Genomic DNA, 25,161 nt, shown 5'->3' with positions numbered 1-25,161 from the left:
GAGGCAGGAGAATCGCTTGAACCCCGGAGGCGAAGGTTGCAGTGAGCTGAGATTGCACCACTGCACTACAGCCTGAGTAACAAAGCGAGACTCTGTCTCGTAAAATAAATAAAAAATAAAAAAAAAAATTTACCCACAAGGATGTACACCAAAAGGTTATTTAAAATAGGAAATCAGTGTGTACAACTGTCAAAACTCAGCTAATTGTACACTTTAAATAAATCGAATTGTACACTGTAAATGGATGCCTTTTACTGTATGTAAATTATACCTCAATAATATTGATTATAAAATTGTAATTAATAAATTTGGAATGTTTGCAAAAAAACAAATAAAATAAAATAGGAAATCACTGGAAATAATAAAAATGCCTAACAGAAGCCTGATTAAATAATATTTCACTCAAATGCTAGATCGTCCAGAGTCATTAAAAATGTCTTATATCCTTTCTGCAGGAGATAGCTGAAAAAAAAAAATAAGTAAATAAACAAAAACAAAAGTTTTAGAGGACATGATGGTTCATGCCTATAATCCCAGAACTTTGGGAGGCCAGGGAAGGAGGATCACTTGAGGCCAGGAGTTCGAGACCAACATCAGCAACACAGCAATATCCTGTTTCTACAAACAAATCTAAAGATCACCCGGACATGGTGGGGCACACTTGTAGTCCCAGCTACTCCGGAGGCTGAAGTATAGTTCAAGGTTGCAGTAGAATGTAATCACACCACTGCACTCCAGCCTGGGTGACAGAGCAAGACCCAACATCTCTTTAAAAAAAACAAGGAAGAAGAATAAAAATTAATGTTTTAGAAAAAAATCTTAGTAACATTTCAAGTATATTCACAAAAAAAAAATAGATTATAGAAACCACAGGTACTCTGTGATGTTTGCCAAAAAAAAGACATATAACAAAATGAAAACAGTGATTATCTACAGACATTTTTTATTAAATTCAATATTCGGCATTTTTCAAATTTTCTACAAAAATGATTTTAAAATCAGACTATACTTATTTTTAAATGTTTGAATTAGACACCATTTTGGGCCAGGTGTGGTGGCTCACACCTGTAATCCCAGCACTTTGGTAGGCTGAGGTAGGAAGATCACTTGAGGCCCAGGAGTTTGAGACTGCAGGTGAGCTGTGATTGCGCCACTGTATTCCAGCCTGGACAACAGAATGAGACCCAGTCTCAAAGACATATACAATTTAGCCCATAATCTCAGAACTTTGAGAGGTCAAGGCAGGAGAACTGCTTGAGCCCAGGAGTTTGTGACCAGCCTGGGCAATATAGTGAGACCTCATTTCTACAAAACATAAAAAAAAATTAGCCAGGTATGGCAGCACGTGCCTGTGGTCCCAGCTACTGGTGAGGCTGAAGTAGGGGGATCACTTGAACCTGAGAACTTGAGGCTACAGTGAGCCGTTATCATGCCACTGCACTCTAGCCTGAGTGGCAGAGCAAGACCTGGCCTCAAAAAAAAGAAAAAAAATATATATATATACACACACATATGCGCACACACACACACGTATATATACATACATACACATAATTTCTAAAAAATCATTTTGAAGTATTATGTCAACACTCAATTTCCTGAGATCCATAGCTGTGCTGTGGTTATATAGAAGGATGTCCTTATGCTTAGCAAATGTACACCAGGAATTTAGGAGTAAAAAATCATAATGTATTTTACTGACCTTCAAATGTTCCCCCCAAAACTGCATATATACAGAAAAAGAAAAAAACAAAGGGGGGAAGGAAGGGAATAGGGAGGGGCAGGAGGAGAAGTAGGAGGAAGGGGCGGGAGAAAGGCATGGGGGAAAGGGAGAAGGCTCACATATACCAGTGTGTGCACAGGCACAAATTAAAAAACAAATGGGATAAAATGTTAATGATACATAAACCTGGTGAAGGATATCAGAGTACTCTTTGTACTATTTTTATTTTTGCAACTTTTCAAGTTTGAAATTATCATTTTTAAAATTATTATCTAAAAACCTTTTTAAAATTTTAAGCAACAAACTATAATTAGTTCGTTATAGTTAGCAAAAATACTAACTATATACCACATGCTATGAATTTGGTTACTTTTCAGAATGCCGAAATCCAACATTGTCAAAAATTTGTGTATTGGTATGATTTAAACGAAATGATAAAACAGAGTCCATTCTCTAACAGAGAAGTTAGTTACATTCTGATCACAATACTGCTATCTCCACCACACCGAAATGGGTTCTTAATTCTTTTTAATCATTTCTCTTTTTGTTTAATTCCACTGATTTTCTTTGGAAATCAAATGAACAATTAGTTGGGAAAAATGCATAAGGGAATTTCATAAAATGTACCCAATGAATATGTTATTCCACCAACTCCCCCTAGATAGAGTTTGACTGATCTAGATCCAAACTCCATAAATAAAAAGAAATTACTGAAGTAATCAATTTTAGTCCCTGTAATTGACTGTTTTGATTGACTAGTGTAACTAAAAGATGAGAAACTAGTGGTCTGTTAAGACAATAACTGCTTCATCTCATATGTCGCTAGACAACACTTATTATTTTTACCTTACTCTAAAATCTGGAAATACTGACATGTAGCTAACTCATTAAAATCAATTACTACTTCAATAAACAAGTAATACACACTAAAATATGAGCCATCCAATAAGCTATCTTTAAAACAATGTTTACTTCATGTAGCTTACAAAGAATACTCTCTGAAACTAATTTGTCATCATATTGACTGTAAGATGTGAAATGTTTTTTAAAACATAGGTTCAGGTGAGAAAGAAGAAACAGAGTTAATAAGTAGGACACAAAATCATGTCTCCATACCGGCGGCAAAGATCCTGGAGGCATCTGGTACATCTGAACAGGGGGTCCAGACGGTGGAGGATGAGCAGGGGGGCCTGGTGTTTGACACTGCTGCAGCTGGGGTGGTGCAATGTAAGGATTAGCCCTGCTGCTGCCAGGGGTATGGCGATATGGATTGTATCCTGGCTGGGGAACTCCTTGGGGTGGGTTCCCAAAATGTGAAGGAGGGAGACTACTTGGCTGAGAAGGCAGGTAAGAATTTATTCCCATCAGTGAGGAAGGTGGAGCACCAGGTTGAGCCTTTGAAATGGATGGTGAAAACGCATTCGAGACATCTTGGGATCCAGTTGTAAAAGGGAGAGCAGTCGGGGGCTTGGGGAATCCTGATTGTCCACCTGAGGTTGCTGCAGTTGTTAATGGTGACTGTCCAATATTCCCAAAAGGATCACTGCTGCTTGATACCTGAGAGAAGTAACTAACTGTCTGTGGGGCAGACGTGTGAACAGAAGTTTGACCAAGGAAGCTGTCCTCCTCACCAACATCTGTGGAATCCTCTGAAATGGAACAAGAGAGCATGTGGTTTAAAGGGTACTCTATCATTCCGCAGATACGATTCTATAAGGAAGGGCTAGCAATTATACTTCCTTATTTGTTCTTCAAACTTGCTATTTCTGCATTACAGAAAAAAAAAAAGTTTTTTCTTTTTTTCTTTGAAAACTGAAACCCCGTCTCTACTAAAAAATACAAAAAAACTAGCCAGGCGAGGTGGCAGGCGCCTGTAGTCCCAGCTACTCGGGAGGCTGAGGCAGGAGAATGGCGGGAACCCGGGAGGCGGAGCTTGCAGTGAGCTGAGATTTGGCCGCTGCACTCCAGCCTGGGCGACAGAGCGAGACTCCATCTCAAAAAAAAAAAAAAAAAGAAAAAAGAAAACTTGCTCTTTAGAAATGAAAAACTAGAAAACATGAATAAGAAAACGTAAGAGGAAACAATTATAATTCATTCATAAGTCCACCTCCCAGAGACAATCGCACTGTTAACAGTTAACATTTTACTACACACCCTTCCATACTTTTAAAATAAATACAAATAGTTATTTGTTATTTATTTTGTAAATATATATTTGTATATGGAAGTTTTTAAAAATAGAAACAAAATCTATACTTACTATTTTTACTTTTTTTTTTTTTTTTTCCTGAGACAGGGTCTCACTATGTTGCCCAGGCTGGAGTGCAGTGGCGCGAGCTCAGCTCACTGCAACCTCTGCCTCCCAGGTTCAAGCAATTCTCGTGCCTCAGCCTCCCAAGTAGCCGGGATTACAGGCGCCTACCACCATGCCCAGCTAATTTTTGTATTTTTTTTTCTTTTAGTAGAGATGAAGTTTCACCATGTTGACCAGGCTGGTCTCAAACTCCTGACCTCAAGTGATCTGCCTGCCTTGGTCTCCCAAAGTGCTGGAATTACAGGCATGAGCCCCCATGCCTGGCCTTACATATTATTTTTTATCTGTTTTTCTTAGTAAGAAATAATGCAATTGTTACTCTACTACCCAAATACGCATAATTTTATTTCTATAGTGATAATGAGAGACTAAAGATAACTCTGTTAACAAGAAGGGGTGTGTCAGGAATCTTACCTACAAAGCACTTATTGTACAAATGAACACGTGGTATTTGTATTCCCAAGGCAAAGTAGGTCAACCATTAATTGCCATTCCCTAAAATCATGTACTACCACACACTTATCATTCTAGAATACCAAACTGCTGAAAAGGTCACTTTCTAACCAAGGGAAAATCTCCCATCCCTTTGTCCAACCTGATGTTCACTGTGGGTATTAACAATTCCAATTTAGCTTCTGTTCTACTTCCAAGTTGTAAAACAAAAGCATTTTTCCTGTACATCTCCTCAAAAGTCCACCTATTATTCCTTACTAAACTTTTATTTTCACTAGCTTGTAGCTTTCATCTTCTTCCTCCTAATCTTCCCTGCCCCTGCCTCATTCCCTCTTACCTCCTTGCTGGCGGCATGGAATCCATCAGAGGGCTGGACTCACTCACAGCACACAGGCACACTCTGGTCCCTGCCCTTGGAGACCTGCCAAAAGGCAGCCTTCTTCCAAGCTTTGGGCTCCAAGCTTCTTGACCTCTGCTGAGACTAGGGCTTGAGCTTCTTGAGCTCCCATAATTCACACACATCAGTTTAACTAAAATACTCCACTATTCGAAATACTCCTCTTGATATTTTCTTTGTAACTAAAAATAAAACATCCCTTGCTGCACGAGGCCCTGTGTCAGTCTGTATCATTCCACTTCTCTGATATGTCCAGCTCCCACCCCTCTTTTCAGGTCAGTGACCCTCATTTGGACTTACCTGTATTTCTTAATTCATTCCCAACAATTAAAAGCAAGCAAGGAAAAAAAAACAAAAAAAAACCTCAGTGGTATCTTTCATCCTTTAAAAAAACTTGAGGTCAACCTGATCCAAGAAACTTTTTTCTGATCAGCATCAACTACAAATGAAATGCTCTCCACATACTGCTGCCCTCACCTCTGGGGCCCTTTCTCATTTCATTTGGACACATGTCATCTAAAGCCACAACTTTAATAGGCACTTGTATATCTGTGACACTCCCAACTCTATCGCAAACCCAGACTGTTGTCATGTATTCCAGAACTTGTTTTCCAACTACTTCCTCAATGTTTTTGGCAGATTTAGCCAAATATACCTTACGCTTAGTAAGCCCAAAACAGTTTATTATCTTAACTACGCACCTCCGTGCTCCCTTTTCTGTATTTCACTATATCCACCGATGTTTGCCAACATCCATTCAGACATTCAAACCAGAAACCTCAAGTCTCTCAGACTCCTCCCTCTCTCTCATACCCTTCATTTAATCATTCAAATCTTTATTCAAGAAATATTTACTCGGGATGCATTATGTACAGAGCTCAGTCTTGGGTCTAAAACTAAACAAAAATGGGCCTCTGTGCTGACAGACAGAGCTGACACTCTGGTCTTCTGTGAGTCTCTATAAGTGTGTAGTCTACACATCTCACACGTCTGCTCCCGGCTCCTCACACCCAATGTGGCTGACTTGGGCTAGACTGCCATCGCCGCTGCCAGCCTCTCGCTATGCCTCCCAACCGAATCCTCTTGCTACAGTCAACCTTATTCCAGTGCAACTAGAGAAAACTCCAGTCTTTCTGAAACACACATCTAACTTCACTGCCTTGTTGAAAATCCTTCAAAGGCTCCCAAAACCCAACAAGATGAACTACAAACTCCTCCTGAGTATGGTATATGTGACCCATAGACCACCGAGGCCACTCCACTGCCCACACTCTAGTCAAAGTGATCTACTGGGGGCAGAGGACACACGGGAGAGGAGACAAAGGTGAAAAGACAGGAGAGAGGGATGAGCTCCATCCCTGTCCCATTCCACCAACCACTAACTCCTGCCAAATCTGCAGATTTTCTCACAGCTTCAGACTTCACATATGCCTGTCTCTCCAGATTCCCTCACTTCTATGTATCCTTCAACACTCAGCTCAAGCATCACCTCCCCTAAGAGGCCCTGAAGGCCTAAGGGACATCCATTCCCCAGCTCAGCCAGCCTGAGACCCACAGCATTCACAGCCATCTATCAATCCCTCTTTCTAACTGTTCTAAACCTGTATCACAGTTGCTTTCACAGGTGGGTGTGTGTATACATATATACTGTGCAGTCACTGAGGGCAGGGCTGTCTGCTCTTCTGTGTCTCCCAGCTTCTGGAACAATGCCTGGCAAATAGAAACTGCTCAATCCATGTCTGGTTTTTGTTTTTGTTTTGTTTTTGAGATGGAGTCTCACTCTGTCGCTCAGGGTGGAGTGCAGTGGCATGACCTCAGCTCGCTGCAACATCCACCTCAAGCAATTCTCGTGCTCAGCCTCCCAAGTAGCTGGGATTATAGGCGCCCACCACCACGTCCAATTAATTTTTGTATTTTTAGTTGAGATGGGGTTTTGCCATGTTGACCAGGCTGGTCTTGAACTCCAGACCTCAGGTGATCCACCCACCTCAGCCTCCCAAAGTGCAGGGATTACAGGCGTGAGCCACTGTGCCAGGCCTTCCATGTCTGTTGAATATATGAAATTGCTTCCTGCGTCTCTTTCACTTATATGATTAACTGTTGCTTCCAAGGAGACTGTTTCTTCTTTTTCTCTGGAAATTCTCTGAATGGGTTTCTGAGATTTTTAGAGATGAATTTTAGTTCTAAAAACTATTAATGTTCACACACACACACACAGACTGTCTCCAAGAAATAAGAGCATTAAAGACAGGTATAGCTATACTAGACTTCACAATGAAAATGTTTAGCATGAATTCACAGTGACACACAAACCAAATACTACATAGCAAGGAAGATGGACATAACCAAACAACTTTAATGGTGCAGAGGATGATTAGAAAACCCCAGGTAAAGCCTTATTTATTCCTGCATCCTCTCACAGCATTCTGCTCCAACGATGCTGCTTCTTCACCAAAGACAGCAACGCCTAACCTTTCAACCACAGGTCAAATTGAGACATCATTTTGACTCCCATCCTTTTACTCATTCAACAAACATCCACTGAATAACTGGTCTACTACATACCACACATCATTCTACGCAGTGGGAATATAATCGTGAATAAAACTAAGTTTTTGCTTTCATGGTCTTACATCCTAGTGGAGTGGAATAAACAAGTATGTGTACATGTCAGGTAGTGACCAGCGTCAAGAAGAAACATTAACACATGGGCAGGGGAACCTTTATGTACAGCTGTTTCCAGCGAGCCTGTCCTCGCTTCTCCATGAAACTGTCTTTAGTCCTTCAAACAAGAATAAATTACTCACTGCAAACTCAATATTCAAAGACGATCTACTTACTAGGCCCTAAACAACATCCTGGAAATAAAAAGGCAATTAGGTCATAGCTGCTGAAGAAGACCGCAGTCCAAATGGAGAAGCAGGTGTGTTTATTTCACAAACATTAAATCACACTGTCTGGCAGGCAGTATACTTGGTGCTTTTCAAAAATTAGAGCATTTCTAATTATAATTCTGTGAGGCTATACATATACAGAAACTGAAGCACAGAGAAGTAAACTAAAATTCCTACAGTTACACAGCAAGTTACTGGCAGGGCAAGGACTGGAATACAGTCTGTGCTCCTAAACACCATGCTCTGGGCTATGCTACATCATCATCAAAAAAGCAATCTCCCTGGACAATAATACAAATATGAAAAAAGAGCTAGGAGTGCACATAGGCGTGGGGTCCTAAGAGAACAAGAAAAAGTTTCTTGGAAGAAGTGATGGATTGTCTTGAAAGACGAAAATTGGCCAGGCGCTCACACCTGTAATCCCAGCACTTTGGGAGGCCGAGGCAGGCGGATCACTTGAGGTCCGGAGAGTGAGACCATCCTGGCCAACATGGTGAAACCCCGTCTCTACTATAAATACAAAAATTAGCAGGGCATGCACGCCTGTAGTCCCAGCTACTCGGGAGGCTGAGGCAGGAGAATCACTTGAACTCGAAATGTGGAGGATGCAGTGAGCCGAGATCGCGCCACTGGATTCCACCCTGGGCGACAAAGCAAGACTCCGTCTCAAAAAAAAAAAAAAAAAAAAAAAGGTGAGGAATGCATTTTATATGTCTACTTCACAAATATTACGTTTCTCCTAGAAGAGGGGCACAGTCCATCTTACAAGATATCTTACTGTAATCTAGAAGATATCCTACTGTATCACAACAATCTCCTAGTAGGAGACAGTGTATCATATCCCAGGAGAGGGGCACAGTCCATCCTAGGAGGTATCTTACCGTATCGATACCTAGGAGTCTCCTAGTGGGAGATAGACTACTGTACCCTAGGAGAGGGCCACTGTTTACTTGCATTCCCTGCCAGCACCTGGCGTAACAACAACGGGTGTTCAGCAAAGATTTGTGGAATGCCAGTGTACGAATGAATGTCCAGCACTCTGGACAACTCGGAACAGTGGGTTTCTGCAATGAAGAGCAAATCGCATCACCTGCCGCCTCCAAGATCCCAAAGCCCCCGACCCACTCAAACCTGGTCACTAATGATCTTGGCAAGCTATCGAGAGGGTAGCTGGAGGCAAAAGGAGTATCTCCCGTCTGACCCTTGTCACAGCACGTCCCCCGCCCTCCCCTTATTACCTCCGGGCAAGAGCAGGGAGGCCGGGGAAGCTGAGGCCTGGGTGACTGGAATGAAGGGCACATTGAAGCTGAACTCCGTGGCCGAGGAGGAGAAAAGTAAGTTAGTGCCCGACGAGGAGGTGGAGACGCCGCCGCTGCCACCGTTAGGTTTTCTCTCCGCCATGGCTGCGGCCCACCTTCCGATACACGTCTCCGGGTACTCAGTACGGCACCACTGACCGGAAACCGAACACTCTCCCGGCCAGCGCACTTCCGCACTTGCGCACAGGAGCCGGAACTACGGGTAGCTAGTCAGCCGCCCTCTCCCTTCCCCCAGCCAGCGCCGCCAGAAATCAACATGGCGGCAATGTCTTCCCGCCCGAGTCTGGCACGTGACACCCTTGGAGGCGGAGAGGGGCTGAGGCAAAGGCCGGGAGGGAGCGTGGGGGCGTGGTCCCCGCAGGTTCTGGATGGAAGTGGGAATTGACACGCAATTGACCCTGAGAGTCACAGGTTGTGGCTGATATCTATGGGCTGCCTAAAAGTACTGTCAAGATGACTCTCCTGACAAAGATTTTGGAGGAACAGCGGAATCCTGCTGGACGCTGCCCGAAGGAGGAAAGGAGGAAGAGGGTTGTGTAGGAATTCGCATGCAAGGCCGAACCAAACACCCTCTCCAAAACCACTTCTCTTTCTGGACTGAACTGAACTTTGGCATTGACCCAGAAATAGAAATGGTAAAATTTTTTTAAGTGTTTAATACATAGGGGGAAAAAAAATCTTTGATTTATTTTTGTTGTTTTGTGTTTTTCGTTTGTTTTTTTGGTTTTTTTTTGGTTTTTTTGTTTTGTTTTTTGTTTTGAGACGAGTCTCGCTCTGTTGCCCAGGCTGGAGTGCTGTGGCGCGATCTCGGGTCACTGCAAACTCTGCCTCCCAGGTTCAAGTGATTCTCCTGCGTCATCCTCCCGGGTAGCTGGGACTACAGGCGCCTGCCACCACGCCTGGCTAATTTTTTGTATTTTTAGTAAAGATGGGGTTTCACCGAGTTGGCCAGGATGGTCTCAATCTCCTGACCTTGTGATCCGCCCGCCTCAGCCTCACAAAGTGCTGGAATTACAGGCATGAGCCACTGCATCCGGCCAAAAACAAATATTTAAAAACGAAATCAAACCGGACGCCTTGGCGCAGGCCTGCAATCCCAGCACTTTGTGAGGCAGAGCGGGAAGACAGCTTGAGCCCAGGAGGTTGAGACCAGCCTGGCCAACATGGCGAAACCCAGTCTCTACTAAAAATGCAAAAATTAGCCGGGCGTGGTGGCATGGCACCTATAGTCTCAGCTACTCAGGAGGCTGATGTGGGAAGATTGCTTGAGGCTAAATTAACCCTGATCTTGCCACTCACTGTGCTCCAGCCCAGGCAACAAGGCGAGGCCCTGTCTCGTTAAAAAAAGAAAGAAAAGAAACCAGGACATTGAAATTAGAGATCTGACATTTTAGATAGCTTTCTATATCCACAGTAAGCTGACTGTTTCAATCCAGAAGGTACTGTGGATAACTTGGACATAATTGTCATCTTTCATAGTTAGAGATTTTGAAAGAAAATATAACTTAAGCAATCTTTCAGCTTCTTGGAGGTTGGGAGAGGAGATCCCAAAAGAACACTCAAAATAATGAAACTCTCCCCGGCTGTTTCCACCTATGTAGAACCTAAATTTATTAATTCAATAATGATTTCATGTGCTTACTGTCAAAAAAAAATTTTTAAGTGGGACACTCGTTAAAGCAGTAAATTAGATTTTATTTAATGAAAACTATTGCAGTAGGGAAGTGGGTCCAGCATGAACTGAACACAACTTTGCTGAAACAAAAGATTGGAGGCTTTTTAGAGGCTGTGGTGTGCTAAGGGAAAGGCACTGAGGAGTGTGAAGAGGTGGTTGGTCCTGCAACTAGGCCACCTGCGTGTGTTAATCCATGCTTATCCAGAGGAGACACATAATTCTTCTGTTTTCATGACACGCAGTGGTGTAAGAGAGCAAGGTAGCCATAGGGACTGGGAATGAGAATGAGAAGCACCTTTGAATGTTTGCAGTTCAAGAGACAAACCCCCAGGTCCTTGAGAAGACAATTCTTGGTGGTCATGTGTCCAGAATTGGTTCCTTCCAGTGGGTTCTTGGTCTCACTAACTTCAAGAATGAAGCCTCGGACCTTCGCAGTGAGTATTACAGCTCTTAGAGGGGGCATAGACCCAAAGAGTGAGCAGCAGCAAGATTTATTGTGAAGAGCAAAAGAACAAAGCTTCCACAGCATGGAAGGGGACCCAGGTTGCTGCTGCTGGCTGAGGGGGTGGCCAGCTTTTATTCCCTTATTTGTGTCCCCCCCCCCCCACATCCTGCTGATTGGTCCATTTTACAGAGTGCTGATTGGTGCATTTACAGTCCTTTAGCTAGGCACAGAGTGCTGATTGATGCATTTTTACAGAGTGCTGATTGGTGCATTTACAATCCTCTAGCTAGACACAGAGCGCTGATTGGTGCGTTTACAATCCTCTAGCTAGACACAGAGCACTGATTGGTGCGTTTTTGCAGAGTGTGATTGGTGCATTTACAGTCCTCTAGCTAGACACAGAGCACTGATTGGCACATTTTTACAGAGTGCTGATTGGTGCATTTACAATCCTCTAGCTAGACACAGCGCTGATTGGTGCGTTTACAATTCTCTAGCTAGACAGACAAGTTCTTCAAGTCCCCACTCACCCCAGGAAGTCCAGCTGGCTTCACCTCTCAATCCCGCCTCTAAACAGGACACCCCAACTGCTGTTGGGAATTGGGCGATGACCAGTCTAGCTACTTCCTGCTGGATAGGGGTGAAGAAGGAGCCCTACAGTTGTAGTGTCCTCCAGAGGGGAACTCTTTAGGCCAGTCAAAGGGCCAGCGGGTTGGTCCAGGGGTCCTCAGTAGAAGTTGTTAGTTGAGCTCATTTGGGGTTCCATTTGTAAGACCATCTGTAGCTTGATAGCCTTGATCTTAGAGGAAACAAATTTGACAAGGAGGTTAAAAATACAGGGCCCGAAGACGAGTAATCGCAAGATAGCTGTCATGGGAACTAGAAAGGGGAGAAGCCATATCGCTCAACTCCAGAGGTTGATATAAGCATTTGAAAGGCGTTGTCTGATTTCAGAAGCCTTTTTCTGTAAACGCCAGGTGGCATCTCATACTATACCTGACTGGTTAGTGTAAAAACAACACTGTTCCCCTAAGAAGATGCAAAGTCCTCCTTTGTCATCAGTGAGGAGGTCTAGGCCTTGGCAGTTTTGGAGAGTCACTGCTGCCAAAGAGTCTATTAGGGATTGTAGAATAAGGATAGATTTTGTTATTTCTTGCAAACTGTCTGAGAAATCCTTTGAGAGTGTGTGGTAGTAGGATAATACATGTAATAAGACCCCTTTCAGTCCGTATTAACTTAGAATTGGTATAGATGGCTCCTTCCTGATTCTGTGAGTACTTTAAGGTTTGGCTGAGTGCAAACAGCTCAAGCACGTTTCAACAGACCAATTATTAGGCAATTTTCCTAACTCTGCTTATTCAAGAGTTTCCTTATCATTTACTGAATACTCATTATGTCTTTCTCCCTTGATCATTGGGGAGAAACCATCTATCAGTCCTGTCCTGAAGGGAGTTCCCCCTAGCTCTGGTCGGACCTTTGTATGGTAATTAATATTAGGTCCCCTGTTAGGAAACCTGCTAGGTTAAGGATTTTTGATAGGAAGGCTATGGGTTGTCAGTGGCCTCAGTGCTTTCAGGCTATGCCTTTGTTTACACTGACAACCAGGTGGTGTTGGAGTGTTATAGGGTCACAGAAAAGACCTTCAATTATCAATTATAGGTTTTAAATTTCCTCTGACTTTTAAAGGAATAGGGTACACTGTTTTTTCTTTACTATGTTTCTCTCTTTCTCTTTGACTTTCTATCTCTTTCTCTCTTTGATTCCTTCTTTGTCTCTGTCTCTTCCTCTCTGTCTCTTCGACTTTCCGTCTTTCCCCATCTTTCCTTCTCTCCTTGATTTTCTCTCTCTCTCTCTCTCTTTCTTTCCTGCTCTCTGCTGGTCTTTCCCTGCTTCTGCCAGCTGCTTATGCTGCTGTTCTCCCATCTCCTTCCCCTTTTTGATGTCTTTGGCAGTGTAAGACTGCCACCTCCTTGGGTTTTTGCACTGCATGCAACAACTCCATGATTTCCTTGTGGTATTTAATGGGGATTCCTCCAGAGGCTAGGAACTCCCTTTCTTTCCATATTGCAGCATGGGCTTGTAGGCTTAGGTAAGCATACTTGCTATCTGTATACACACTTATTCTTTTTCCCTTTCTAAGGCTCAGGTAAGTGCCACTAGTTCTGCTAACTGGGTGCTGGTCCCTGGGGGAAGAGGCTTACTTTCAAGTACTGTTACATCACTAACTATGGCATAACCTGCCCTTCATATCCCATTCTCCACAGATGAACTTCCATCAGTGTATAGGTTAAGGTCAGGATTAGCTAAGGAGACTTCTAAGAGATCCTCTCGGGAGGTGTAAGTCTGGACTATAATTTGTTGGCAGTCATGCTCGATTGGTTCTCCATCCTCTGGGAGAAAAGTGACAGGATTGAGGGCCGCACATGTGCATATTTGAAGCACCAGTCCCTCAAGGAGTAGCACCTGGTATCTGAGCAGGTGGTTGTCTGATAGCCATAAACTTCCTTTGGCACCTAGTATGCCATTTACATCATGAGTAGTCCAGACAGTGAGATCCTTTTCTTGTATTATTTTGATAGCCTCTGACAGTAAGATGGCCACCACTGCAACTACCTGTAAACAGTTAGGCCAGGCTTTTGCAACTGTATCAGTTTCCTTACTTAGGTATGCCACTGGTTGTGGGGTTGTCCCACAAGTGTGAGTAAGGACTCCAAGAGATATTCCTGCTCTCTCTGTAATGTATAAAGAGAAGTTTTGTCCTGTGGGAAGGCTTAAAGCTAGAGCTTGTACTAGGGCCTGCTTTAAGGTTTTGAAGGTTGTTTCTGCCTCTGGTTCCCATTCTACTAGATGAGTATTTGCTGCTGGGTCTCCTTGATTAGAGTATAGAGGGGTCTGGTCATCTCACTGTATCCAGGGATCCATAGTTGGCAAAAACGGTGATCCCAAGGAACCCCTGTAACTGTTTTAATGTCTTAGGGCAAGAATAAGCCAGTATAGGCTGTATTCGTTCCTTGCTGAGGGCCCTGGTTCTTCTGGCTAAAATTAGGTCTAGATATTTGACTTGTTATAGGCAGAGCTGGGCCTTCGATTTAGATGCCTTGTACCCTTGATTAGCTGGAAAGTTCAAGAGATCTAGAGTGGCCTGCTGGTATGATGCTTCCAAACTGGTAACCAAAAGTAAATCATCCACATACTGAAAGACTACAGTGCCTGGACTTGAGAAGTGGCCTAGATATTGGGCCAGTTCCTGACCAAACAGATGAAGGCTATCCCTAAACCCCTGGGACAAGACTGTCCACATAAATTGGGATGTGTGGTCTGTAGGATCCTCAAAGGCAAAGAGAAACTGGCAGTCAGAGTGCAGGGGAATACAGAAGAAGGCATCCTTGAGGTCCAGAACAGTGAACCATTCTGCTTCCCGTGGTATTTGAGAGAGCAGGGTATAGGGGTTGGGTACAACTGGATATAGAGGAATTACTGCCTCATTGATGAGTCTAAGATCTTGCACTAGTCTCCACTGACCATTCAATTTTTGTACTCCTAGAATTGGGGTGTTGCAGGGACTGTTGCATTTTATTGCTAATTCTTGAGCTTTTAAATGTCTAACAATATCCTGTAATCCTTTATGAGCTTCAGACCTTAAGGGATATTGCCTTTGATAAGGAAAAGTGGTGAGGTCTTTTAGCCTGATTTGGACTGGGCGGGCATTTTTTGCCCTTCCAAATTGTCCTTCCAATGCCCAGATTTCAGGGTTGATTCCCTCCTCAAGCAGGGCACAACAAATGGGTAATTTGTTCCCCATATTCCTGTAGATAGTAGCGCCACCTTTGGCTGATATGTCCCTCCCTAATAAGGGTATGGGAATTTCAGGTATAACAAGAGAGGCATGTGAAAAGAGCAAAGTCTCCCAATTACAACTGAGGAGGTGGGAGAAATACCTGGTTACAGGCTGTCCCAGGATTCCTCGGATGGTAATGGACCTTGAGCACAGCCTTCCAGGACAGGAGATTAACACTGAGAAAGCCACGCCAGTGTCTAGGAGGAAGTCAATTTCCTGGCCCTCAATGGTTAAACATACCCGGGGCTCAGTGAGGGTGATGACATGAGCTGGCGCTTGCCCTGGGTACCCTCAGGCCTGTTGTTGGATCATCTGGTTGGGGGTTTCTGGCCCAGAGAACCTTTGTCCTCTGGGGCAGTGCGCCTTCCAGTGATTGCCTCGGCATAGTGGACCTGGGCGAGGGGGCAGCTTGTTTCTTGTTGGACAATCTTTTTTAAGGTGTCCTTGCAAACCACACGGATAACAAGCCCCACCGGGTGATTGGCCTGCTCCATTTTCTGTCCTTTCTGAACCACCAAGGTTGGTTTGTCTGAGGGCCATGACTAAGGCTGCGGATTCCTCTGATCTCGCTTTTCCTTTTTGGCCTGTTCCTCTTGGTCCCTATTATAGAACACTGAGGTTGCCAAGTTTAATAATGCCTCCAGATTTTGTTCAGGGAACAGGGCTCACTTTTGGAGCTTTCTGCTGATATCTGCAGCTGATTGGGTAACAAATTTATCTTTTAGGATCAATTGACCCTCGAGTGAGTTGTGTGACAGGGGAGTATATTTTCTTAAGGCCTCCCATAGCTGCTCGAGGAAGGCAGAAGAATTTTCTTCCTTTCCCTGAGTTATGGTGGACATCATTGAATAATTCATGGGCTTTTTCCTAATTCTCCTTAGTCCTTCCAGAACACAGGTCAACAGATGTTTGCGACTCCAGTCCCCATGATCTGAGTCGAGGTCCCAGTGGAGATCCACACTGGGGATGGCTTGCTGAACGGTAGGGAATTTGTGCTTTCCAGGTATCTCCAGACTCTCAGGCTGCAGGTAAAGCCGCATTCTTTTCATTAAAGGCCAGGGTTAGATCTAACAATAGCATGATATCTCTCCAAGTGAGATTGAAGGTTTGCCCTAGACCCTATAGGACATCTATATACCTATCAGGATTATCTGGAAACTTTCCCAGGTCTGTCTTGATCTGCTTTAAATCAGAGAGGGAGAAAGGGACATGTACCCGGGTTGGGCCAAACTTCCCTCCCCCTACAGCTTGAAGGGGACATAACTGATAGCCCAGGGGGTTTTGTGGTCCTTTGGAGATTTCTTTGCTTATTTCCTTCTGGGCAGGGGAGATTAGAAGAGGCTTATCATTACTAGGAAGGGGAGCTATAGGGAGGCTAGGATATGGGGGTAAGCTGAGAGGTCCTCTTGCAGCATGTAAATTGCAAGTTTTGCATAGTTGTGGATTCTCCTTCAATGAAAAGAAAGCTTGGACATAAGGTATTTCACTCCATTTGCCTTGCCTCTTAAAGAAAAGATCAAGCTGCAGGATAGTATTGTAATTTATACTTCCCTCAGGCGGCCATTTTTCGCCATCAGAGAGAGAATATTGGGGCCAGGCCATAGTGCAGAAAAAAAATGAGCCACTTCTTTTTCGGGGTTTGTGGGTCAAATTGCTCCCAATGGCTTAGGATGCATTTCAAGGATGAGCCTGTTGATGCCTGAGTGTTTTCCATCTGAAAGAAAAAACCGCCCAGAGTTTTGGTTTGTTTGTTTTCTCCCCTTGCCCAAGAACCCGCAATGGTCCCTGGACCCTGCTGATCGGAATAGTTGCGCTCAACAACGCAGCAGCAGAAACCCCTCTTGCCCAAGAATCTGCAACGGTCCCTGGAGCCTACTGATCAAAATAGTTGTGCTCACTGATGCAGCAGAAACCCCTCTTTCCCAAGAACCCGCAAGGGTCCCTGGATCCCGCTGATCAGAATAGTCATGCTCACCGACACAGCAGCAGAAACCTCTTTCCCAAGGGCCCACAACGGTCCCTGGACCCTGCTGATCAGAATAGTTGCGCTCACCGATGCAGCAGCAGAAACCCCAATTTTCCTCTTAGACCACAAAGAGGACCAAGGAAGATCGGATTTAGTGGCCCTTACTGACACATTCTCGAAAACCTGTTAGACTCCTAAGTGTTCTCCTGTTAGTATTGGGACCTTACCCCTGCCCTATAAAGATGTTATACCCCAAAAGTGAAGTGGAAGTCCATACCCTGAGGGAGGGAAAGGATTTTCCCAGGGTTGGAAGAGTATCTTTTGTCCTCACTTATCATCATGTGAATAGGAAGGATATCATTTCTGAGGCTCCCCATATCCTAGCTTCAGGAATAGGCTTTGTTAGGCCTGCTTGTCTGAGGAGGGATCCTAAAAGGACAGTTGGTCTCCCCACTTAACGGCACTTTGGGCAAAAATTATGTCTTTCTGATTGGTGAGCCCAGGTGCCTAAAGAAGGGAACAGAGTCCTGAAGTTTATACTAGAAATCATTCTTATAGGAGAAACTAGAAAAGCACCAGAGACAGGGAGTGGTTTTTAGAAGCAGGACTAGCCTCAGATAAGAGAGGTGAGAGGAAGTTTGTCTGACAGGCGTTATGACCCAGGAGGCAAGAATCAGGATAGATAGGATAGATGGGTGTGTCTCGCTTGGGCGATGGGACTTCGGGAGTTCCGCTCATGGCTACAGGGTCAACCAACTTTTTGTCAGGACCCCAGAGCTGAAAGGCCTTCCTCTCTGTTGATCCTCAGCTCAGCCCAGAAGTACAGGAAAAGTGGAAGCTGGTTCCAGGCAAACCAGTGCTCCCAACTCCAAAGAGTTGGGGGTTGTTAGAGAGCCCTTTCCCAGAAAGCCTGACACCTATGTCTTTACTCCGGCAGCCACGCTAGTTGCTTTTAACTGGTCAACAGGTGCCCAGTATTTAGCCCCCGAATTCTAAGGAAAAATAGGACAGTATAGCAAGCAAAAGGGGTCCGATGGTACTCACCACTTGGTGATAGTCCCTTCATGGTCGCCAAGATGTGTCCGGAGTTGGTTCCTTCCGGTGGGTTCTTGGTCTTGCTGACTTCAAGAATGAAGCCACAGACCTTTGTGGTAAGTGTTACAGCTCTTAAAGGTGGCACGGACCCAAAGAGTGAGTAGCAGCAAGATTTATTGTGTAGAGCAAAAGAACAAAGCTTCCACAGTGTGGAAGGGGACCTGAGTGGGTTGCCACTGCTGGCTGGGGGTGGCCAGCTTTTATTCCCTTATTTGTCCCTGCCCATGTCCTGCTGATTGGTCCATTTTACAAAGTGCTGATTGGTCCACTTTACAGAGTGCTGACTGGTGCATTTACAATCCTTTAGCCCCAGAGTGATGTTCCTTTAGCTAGACACAGGGTGCTGATTGGTGTGTTTCTACAGAGTGCTGATTGGTGTGTCAAAGATTTACATGTCCAAGTAGCAGAGGAAGGGTTTACAATTCCAAGCTTTCTAAAGTAACTGCTCTAAGGTATAGTAGGGGACAGTAAGCTACTTTAACAAAAGGACCCAAAAATGCAATGGCTCAAACAAGATAGAAGCTCAGTCCTCACTCTCATAAGAGTACATGTTGGTACCCAGCTTTCTGTCTTCAACATAGGGCTGCCAAGGCTGCTCTAGTGGTTGCCATCCAAGTTAGCAGGAAATCAAAGCAGTTGAGGGACAAATATTTCATCTTAACAAGTGGGGCAGAAGTTGCATCCCTTCTGTTCACATTCCATTGATGAGAACTTCCACAAAAGGCATGTCTAGGTGCACGAAGAGCTGGGAAATACAGTCCCCACCTGGGAAACTACATTCTAACTACATATAACTGTGGAGGAAGAAGATTTGGTGGGCAAATGACAATTGCTACCACAGTCTGCCCCTCTGGCTAGCAAATTCCCACCCTTCCCAGACATAGAACATATGTCTATGTCCCTTCCCAAAGGAGGCAACCACCTACATCCAACTTAAAATTCCAGGATCTTTCAGCATAGCTCAACCCTTTTGATTGCGTCCAAATGTGGCTCTTTATAGTCTAGTGAACCATGACTGTAAGATGCCCAATAGCCAATAGTGGAGCAAGAACAACGTAACTTCCATCAAGCCCCCACTGGAAAAAAGGAGGAATGGAAAACACAGCAATCACTTTCACAGAAATGATTGAATCCTGATAGGCATGAATTGGAAATGCGCCCTGCTCTCAGAGTGGAAAATTTTCATGGTTAGTCCGGCTGCTTCCGGTATGTTAATAACTCCCTGGCCCGCTGGAAATAATCCTCAGTCTACAGTCGTCTGAGGCACTGGCTTTGCCCTCAGGAAGTACTATGGTTTAGATGTTTGTCCCCTCCAAATCTCATGTTGAAATATGATTCCCAATGTTGGAGATGGGGCCTGGTGGGAGGTATTTGGGTCATGGGGGCAGATCCCTCATGGATGTCTTAGTGCCGTCCTCACAACAATAATGAGTTTTCATTCTAAGTTCAGGCAAGATCCGGTCATTTAAAAGATTATGGTACCTGTCCCCCTCTCTCTCTTGCTCTCACTTTTGCCATGTGATGCACCTGCCCCCCTTCACCTTCTTCCATGATTGTGAGCTTCCTGAGGCCCTCAACAGAAGCAGATGCCAGCACCATGTTTCCTGTACAGCCTGCAGAACTGTGAGACAATTAAACCTCTTTTCTTCATAAATGACCCAACCTCATGTATTTATAGCGACACAAAAAGCGAACTAACACAGAGATATCTCCTGATCTATGATCTTCCTTGGCCATATCTAATGTGACATTAGGGGGTCAGGTGCGGTGGTTCCCAATACTTTCAGAGGTTGAGGCAGGAGGATCACTTGAGCCCAGGAGTTCACGACCAGCCTGGGCAACATGGCAAGACCCTGTCTCTACTCAAATAAAATCTGAGATGAGATGAGATGAGATGAGATGAGATGAGATGAGATGAGATGAGATGAGATGAGATGAAATGAAAATGAAAACCAGGCATGGTGGTGCATGCCTGTAGTCCCAGCTACTTTGGAGACTGAAGCAGGATAATCAGTTGGGCCTGGGAGGTCGAAGCTGCTGTGAGCTGTGATTGCACCACTGCACTCCAGCATGGATGACAGAGTGAGACCCTGTCTCAAAAAAAAATGTTGTTAAGTGGCATCAGGGCCAGGCATGGTGGCTAACACCTATAATCCAACACTTTGGGAAGCCAAGGTGAGCAGATCATTTGAGGTCAGGAGTTCAAGACCAGCCTGGTCAACATGGTGAAACCCATCTTTACTAAAAATACAAAAATTAGCCAGGCGTGGTGGCACATGCCTGTAGTCCCAGCTACTCGTGGCTGAGGCAGGAGAATCACTTGAACCTGGGAGGTGGAAGTTGCAGTGAGCTGAGATCACGCCACTGCACTCCAGCCTGGGCAACAGAGCAAGTCTCCATCTCAAAAAAAAGTGGGGGGGGCGCGTCGGGAAGCATGTCTGTCCCTCTTTGGTGGACTGTACAGCTTTGGCAGCCCATTTCTTGCTGGTAAAAGTTTGAGGCCTAAGACTTGCTTTTGAGGCCTGTACAAGTTCCTAGGTTGTTTTTTGTTGTTGTTGTTGTTTGTTTTCTGAGACAGGATCTTGCTCTGTCACCCAGGCTGCAGTACAGTGGCATGATCACGGCTCACTGCAGCCTCAACCTCCCAGACCCAAGCGATCCTTTCACCTCAGCCTCCTGAGTAGCTGGACCACAGGCCTGTGCCACCATGCCTGGCTCATTTATTTCATTTTAATTTTTGTAGAGATGGGATCTCCCTATTTTGCCTAGGCTGGACAGTTGCTGGCGTTTTCAGGCCCTGCTCCTGGTATTTTATTTCCTGTCAGTTCCAAATTCTTTACTTCCTTGTCTGATTCAAGCTTATTTTTCAGCCTAATTGGGGGTTACCTTGAAGTGATTTGAAATAGGCTCCCGTAGGAGAGGACCATCCTTGATTTGAACTTTGCCGTAAGGCTGGATTCTTCTGATTACCCAAGAAGTCTCAAAGGACCCTTGAAAACAGTTTTCAGCAAAAAATTTTACCTCCTATGATTTGAATATTGAATTGGTTGCCATTTCCAACCCTGTAAAGTCTCAATATCTCTTGTACTGTCCAATGTGGTGGCCTCTAGCCACCCGCGTCTGGTGAGCACTAGACATATGACTATCTGAACTGAGAAGTGCTGTAAGTATAAAATACGTACAGAATTTCAAAGACTACAGGAAACAAAGTAAAATATCTTATTAATAATATTTGTATTGATTCTTTTTTCAAATTGTATTATTTTTGACATGCTGGGTTAAATATACTACAAAAGTTAATTTATGGCTGGGCGTGGTGGCTCATGCCTGTAATCCCAGCACTTTGGGAGGTCAAGATGGGTGGATCACCCCGACTCTTCTAAAAATACAAAAATTAGCCAGGCGTGGTAGCACGTGCCTATAATCCCAGCTACTCGGGAGGCTGAGGCAGGAGAATCACTTAAACCCAGGAGGTAGAGGTTGCAGTGAGCTGAGATCACACCACTGCACTCCAGCCTGGGTGACAGAGCAAGACTCTGTCTCAAAAAATAAAAAAATTAAACATTAATTTACCTATTTATTTTTACTTTTTAAAGTATGACTGCTGACAACTTTTAAATTACATACATGGCTCACACAATATTTCTAAGAGAAGTGCATATACAAACAGACAATGGTCAGATTATATTTAATTTTTATTTTTTTAGACAGGGTCTCATTCTGTCACCCACGCTGAAGTGCAGTGGCACAATTACGGCTCACTGCAGCCTCAACCTCCTGGGCTCAAGTGATCCTCCCACCTCACCCCCAAGTAGCTGTAACTACAGGCACACACCAACTAATTATTGTATTATTGTTACAGACGACGGAGTTTCACCACTTTGCCCAAGCTGGTCTCGAACTCCTAGGCTCAAGCAATTCACCCACCTTGGACTCCCAAAGTGCTGGGATTACAGGCATGAGCCACTGTGCCCAGCAGTCAGACTATAGTTAACAATAAAACTCTGACCCACAACCTCTGCAGCAATTAGACCAGAAACGTTATAACTGAGTCAATGCCATCTTCCCAATTTTTCCTACCCCCAAAAAACAGAAACAGTTCAGGAATCCCCCCTATCTTTTTGTGTTCTGATAAAGGGTTAATTGCAAAGGACCACTTTGCTCTTACATATTCCAACATAAGACCTGCCTCCACCCTTCCTCAATGATTCCTTTGTTTTTATAAAGCCCCAAATATTAACCCTCCTGTTTGCGATGTTCATGAATGGATGCTCTCCCGCTTGCAACAGTCTGAATCAAACCATCCCCTTATTTTTCTGGAGCATTCTGCTTTCATGTATCACCACCCACTATCTGAGCACGAAATTAGAGCCACATTATTTTCTGTATGTTATGATAGCACCCCACTTCTGATACGAATTTCTGAACTAATAAGAGCAAGTGCTGGCAGCTGTATAAAGAGACCTCAGACTGCAATGTTCACATAAAAATCCAAGGCGTCTTTAAGTAGGTCATTCTAGTTATCACCCTCCCATGTATCAGGAAGGACGAAAAAACATGCAGGGCCAATTTTTTTTTCCGTAAAAAAAAGGAAGTTCGGCTGGGCACAGTGGCTCACATTTGTAATCCCAGCACTTTGGGAGGCCATGGCAGGAGAATTGCTTGAGCCCAGGAGTTCGAGACCAGTCTGGGCAACATGAGAAGATACCGTCTCTATAAAAAAAGAAATAGAAGTGGAAGTTCCAAACATCTCACTCACTCATGAGTTCATTGGTGAGAACTTAATTACGCAGCCTTATCTGGCTGCAAAGAAGTCTAGGAAATGTGGTCCCTTGCTGGGAAACCAACCTCAGCTACATGTCTATAGCTGAGAAATGCAGTTCTTCACTGGGCAACCTATCTATAACTATGGAAGAGGAGGAGGACAGATTTTTTTCTGAGGTCTCAATAAAAAGAAGAAAGAGGGAAAAAAAGATAATCTTTAAGGTAATGGTGGTAGAAGATCCTAGGAAGACAATTTTGGACCAGAAGTAAAAGGCAGCAAGTCCAGGCTGGAATAGGTCAAAAGACTCTGGAAAAGATGTCCAAGAAAATGAAGTAGTGTATCTAAATATCTGATGTGTCTAAATATCTAGAGATGATATTTAGGCAGTTTATAGAAAGTGGGCATTATTCATTCAGCAACTATTTATTGAGCATCTATTGTATGTGAGGCACTATTCTAGGTGCTGGGAAACAAAACAGCGTACAAATACCCAAATCATTGCGTCAGGGATCTTATAACCTAGTGGAAATCTAGTTGGTATTGCATTTTTGATAAGTACACAGAAAACTAGCAAATGTTTACCCCATTTACCCCAACCTGGAGGCAACTACTTTCCCCTCTTTCAGCTGGTTCTTTCAGTATTGCTGTATTCCTAAATTAACATGATTCCATTGCCACTTGTGATTTTTCCTTTTTTCCTCTATTGCATTATCTATTGAGTTTTCAAATGAAAGATCAGGATTTTGCTCTTTTTTATCTTCTTGGTCATCATCACATATGTGAGTCCTTCACCTCCCCCCAGCCTCCCAAAATAGTTAATTATAAAGTTGGTTAGATCAATGTTTAAATTGTAACTTTATTGTGACTATGTAAACACTTTTAATAGCAAGTCTAAATTGTAACTATTTCGCTTTTCCTGTACAGGTTTTTGTTTTTGTAGTCTTAAAGCTTACAAAGTCTTTCCCCGACAATTTTCACCTTACTGTTATTTATCTTTCAAATTCTAGTGTAAATGTCACATTTTCAGAGAAGCCCTGAAACATCCTTTTCTCCTACCCATAACTCTTCCCCATTCCCTTGTTTTAGAACATTTTGTGCTGCCATAACATTGCCACAAACTGGGTAATTTATAAAGAAAATTGATTGGCTGGGCACGGTGGCTCACACCTGCAATCCCAGCATTTTGGGAGGCTGAGGCAGGCGGACCACCTGGGGTCAGGAGTTTGAGACCAGCCTGACCAACATGGAGAAACCCCATCTCTACTGAAAACACAAAATTAGCCAGCCGTGGTGGCACATGCCTGTAATCCCAGCTACTCAGGAGGCTGAGGCAGGAGAATCGCTTGAACCTGGGAGGCGGAGGTTGCGGTGAGCCGAGATCGCGCCATTGCACTCCAGCCTGGGCAACAAGAGCAAAACTCCCTCTCAAAAAAGGATATAATAATAAATAAACAAACAAATAAATAAATAAATGTATTTCTTACAGTTCTGGAGGCTGGGAAGTTCAATATCAAGGTGCTGGCATCTGACAAGGGCTTTCTTGCTGCATCATCATAAGGCAAAGGGAAAGAGGGTGAGAGAAGGTGAAAGAGAGCATAAGCAAGAGCGTGTGTGTGTGTGTGTGTGTGTGTGTGTGTATGCGTACGTGTGTGCGTGCCTGCACACACATCGGAAGAAAGAGCCAAACTCACTTTTATAACCAACCCACTCCTGCAATAGTGACATTAATCCCTTCATAAGGGCCCTGCCCCATAAAGGTCCTACCTCTCAACACTGTTGCATTGGGGATTAAGTTTCCAACACACAAACTCTGGGGCACACATTCAACCCTTACCATTCCCTCACTAGAACAGGTACACCTCTGTTTATTCCTCTTATAAATCTTCACCTATTCTTGCCTAGCACCTATTGTGAGTAATTACTAATAAGTCTTCTACTAGGCTGTATGTTCCATGAGGGCAGAGATAGAATCTCTCTTTTCACCCCAGTATTTCCAGTGCTCTCTCAGTATATTTTTTGTTTGTTTTTGTTTTTGAGACCCAGTCTCGCTCTGTTGCCCAGGCTGGAGTGCAGTGGGGCAATCTTGGTCCACTGCAGCCTCCACCCCCGGGGTTCCAGCGATTCTCCCGCCTCAGCCTCCCAAGTAGCTGGGACTACCAGCACGTGCCACCATGCTCGACTAATTTTTGTACTTTTTTTTAGTGGAGACGGGGTTTCACCGTATTAGCCAGGATGGTCTCTATCTCCTGACCTCGTGATCCACCTGCCTGGACCTCC

The 25,161-nt window shown here is 44.1% G+C and overlaps 1 protein-coding gene across 2 annotated transcripts in view; it reads right to left on the bottom strand.

The window, feature by feature from the left end:
* SEC23IP (SEC23 interacting protein) overlaps positions 1-9,258 on the bottom strand; it is a 50,298-nt gene extending 41,040 nt beyond the window's left edge. Inside the window, exons 1-2 of one of the 2 annotated variants that reach the window (XM_007964265.3) lie at positions 9,020-9,258; positions 2,840-3,372 (exon numbers count right to left, since the gene is read on the bottom strand). In XM_007964265.3, coding sequence (XP_007962456.1) covers positions 2,840-3,372; positions 9,020-9,182 — 696 coding nt within the window. In that variant the 5' untranslated portion in view covers positions 9,183-9,258. The remainder of the gene's footprint in view (positions 1-2,839; positions 3,373-9,019) is intronic. The other variant, XM_007964264.3, reaches the window with a different exon arrangement.
* Between the last annotated feature and the right edge of the window lie 15,903 nt (positions 9,259-25,161).

The sequence above is a fragment of the Chlorocebus sabaeus genome, chromosome 9 (assembly GCF_047675955.1).
Source record: "Chlorocebus sabaeus isolate Y175 chromosome 9, mChlSab1.0.hap1, whole genome shotgun sequence".
Taxonomy (NCBI): domain Eukaryota; kingdom Metazoa; phylum Chordata; class Mammalia; order Primates; family Cercopithecidae; genus Chlorocebus; species Chlorocebus sabaeus.
The sequence above is the reverse complement of the archived record's forward strand: the minus strand, read 5'-3'. Positions and strand labels throughout refer to the sequence as shown.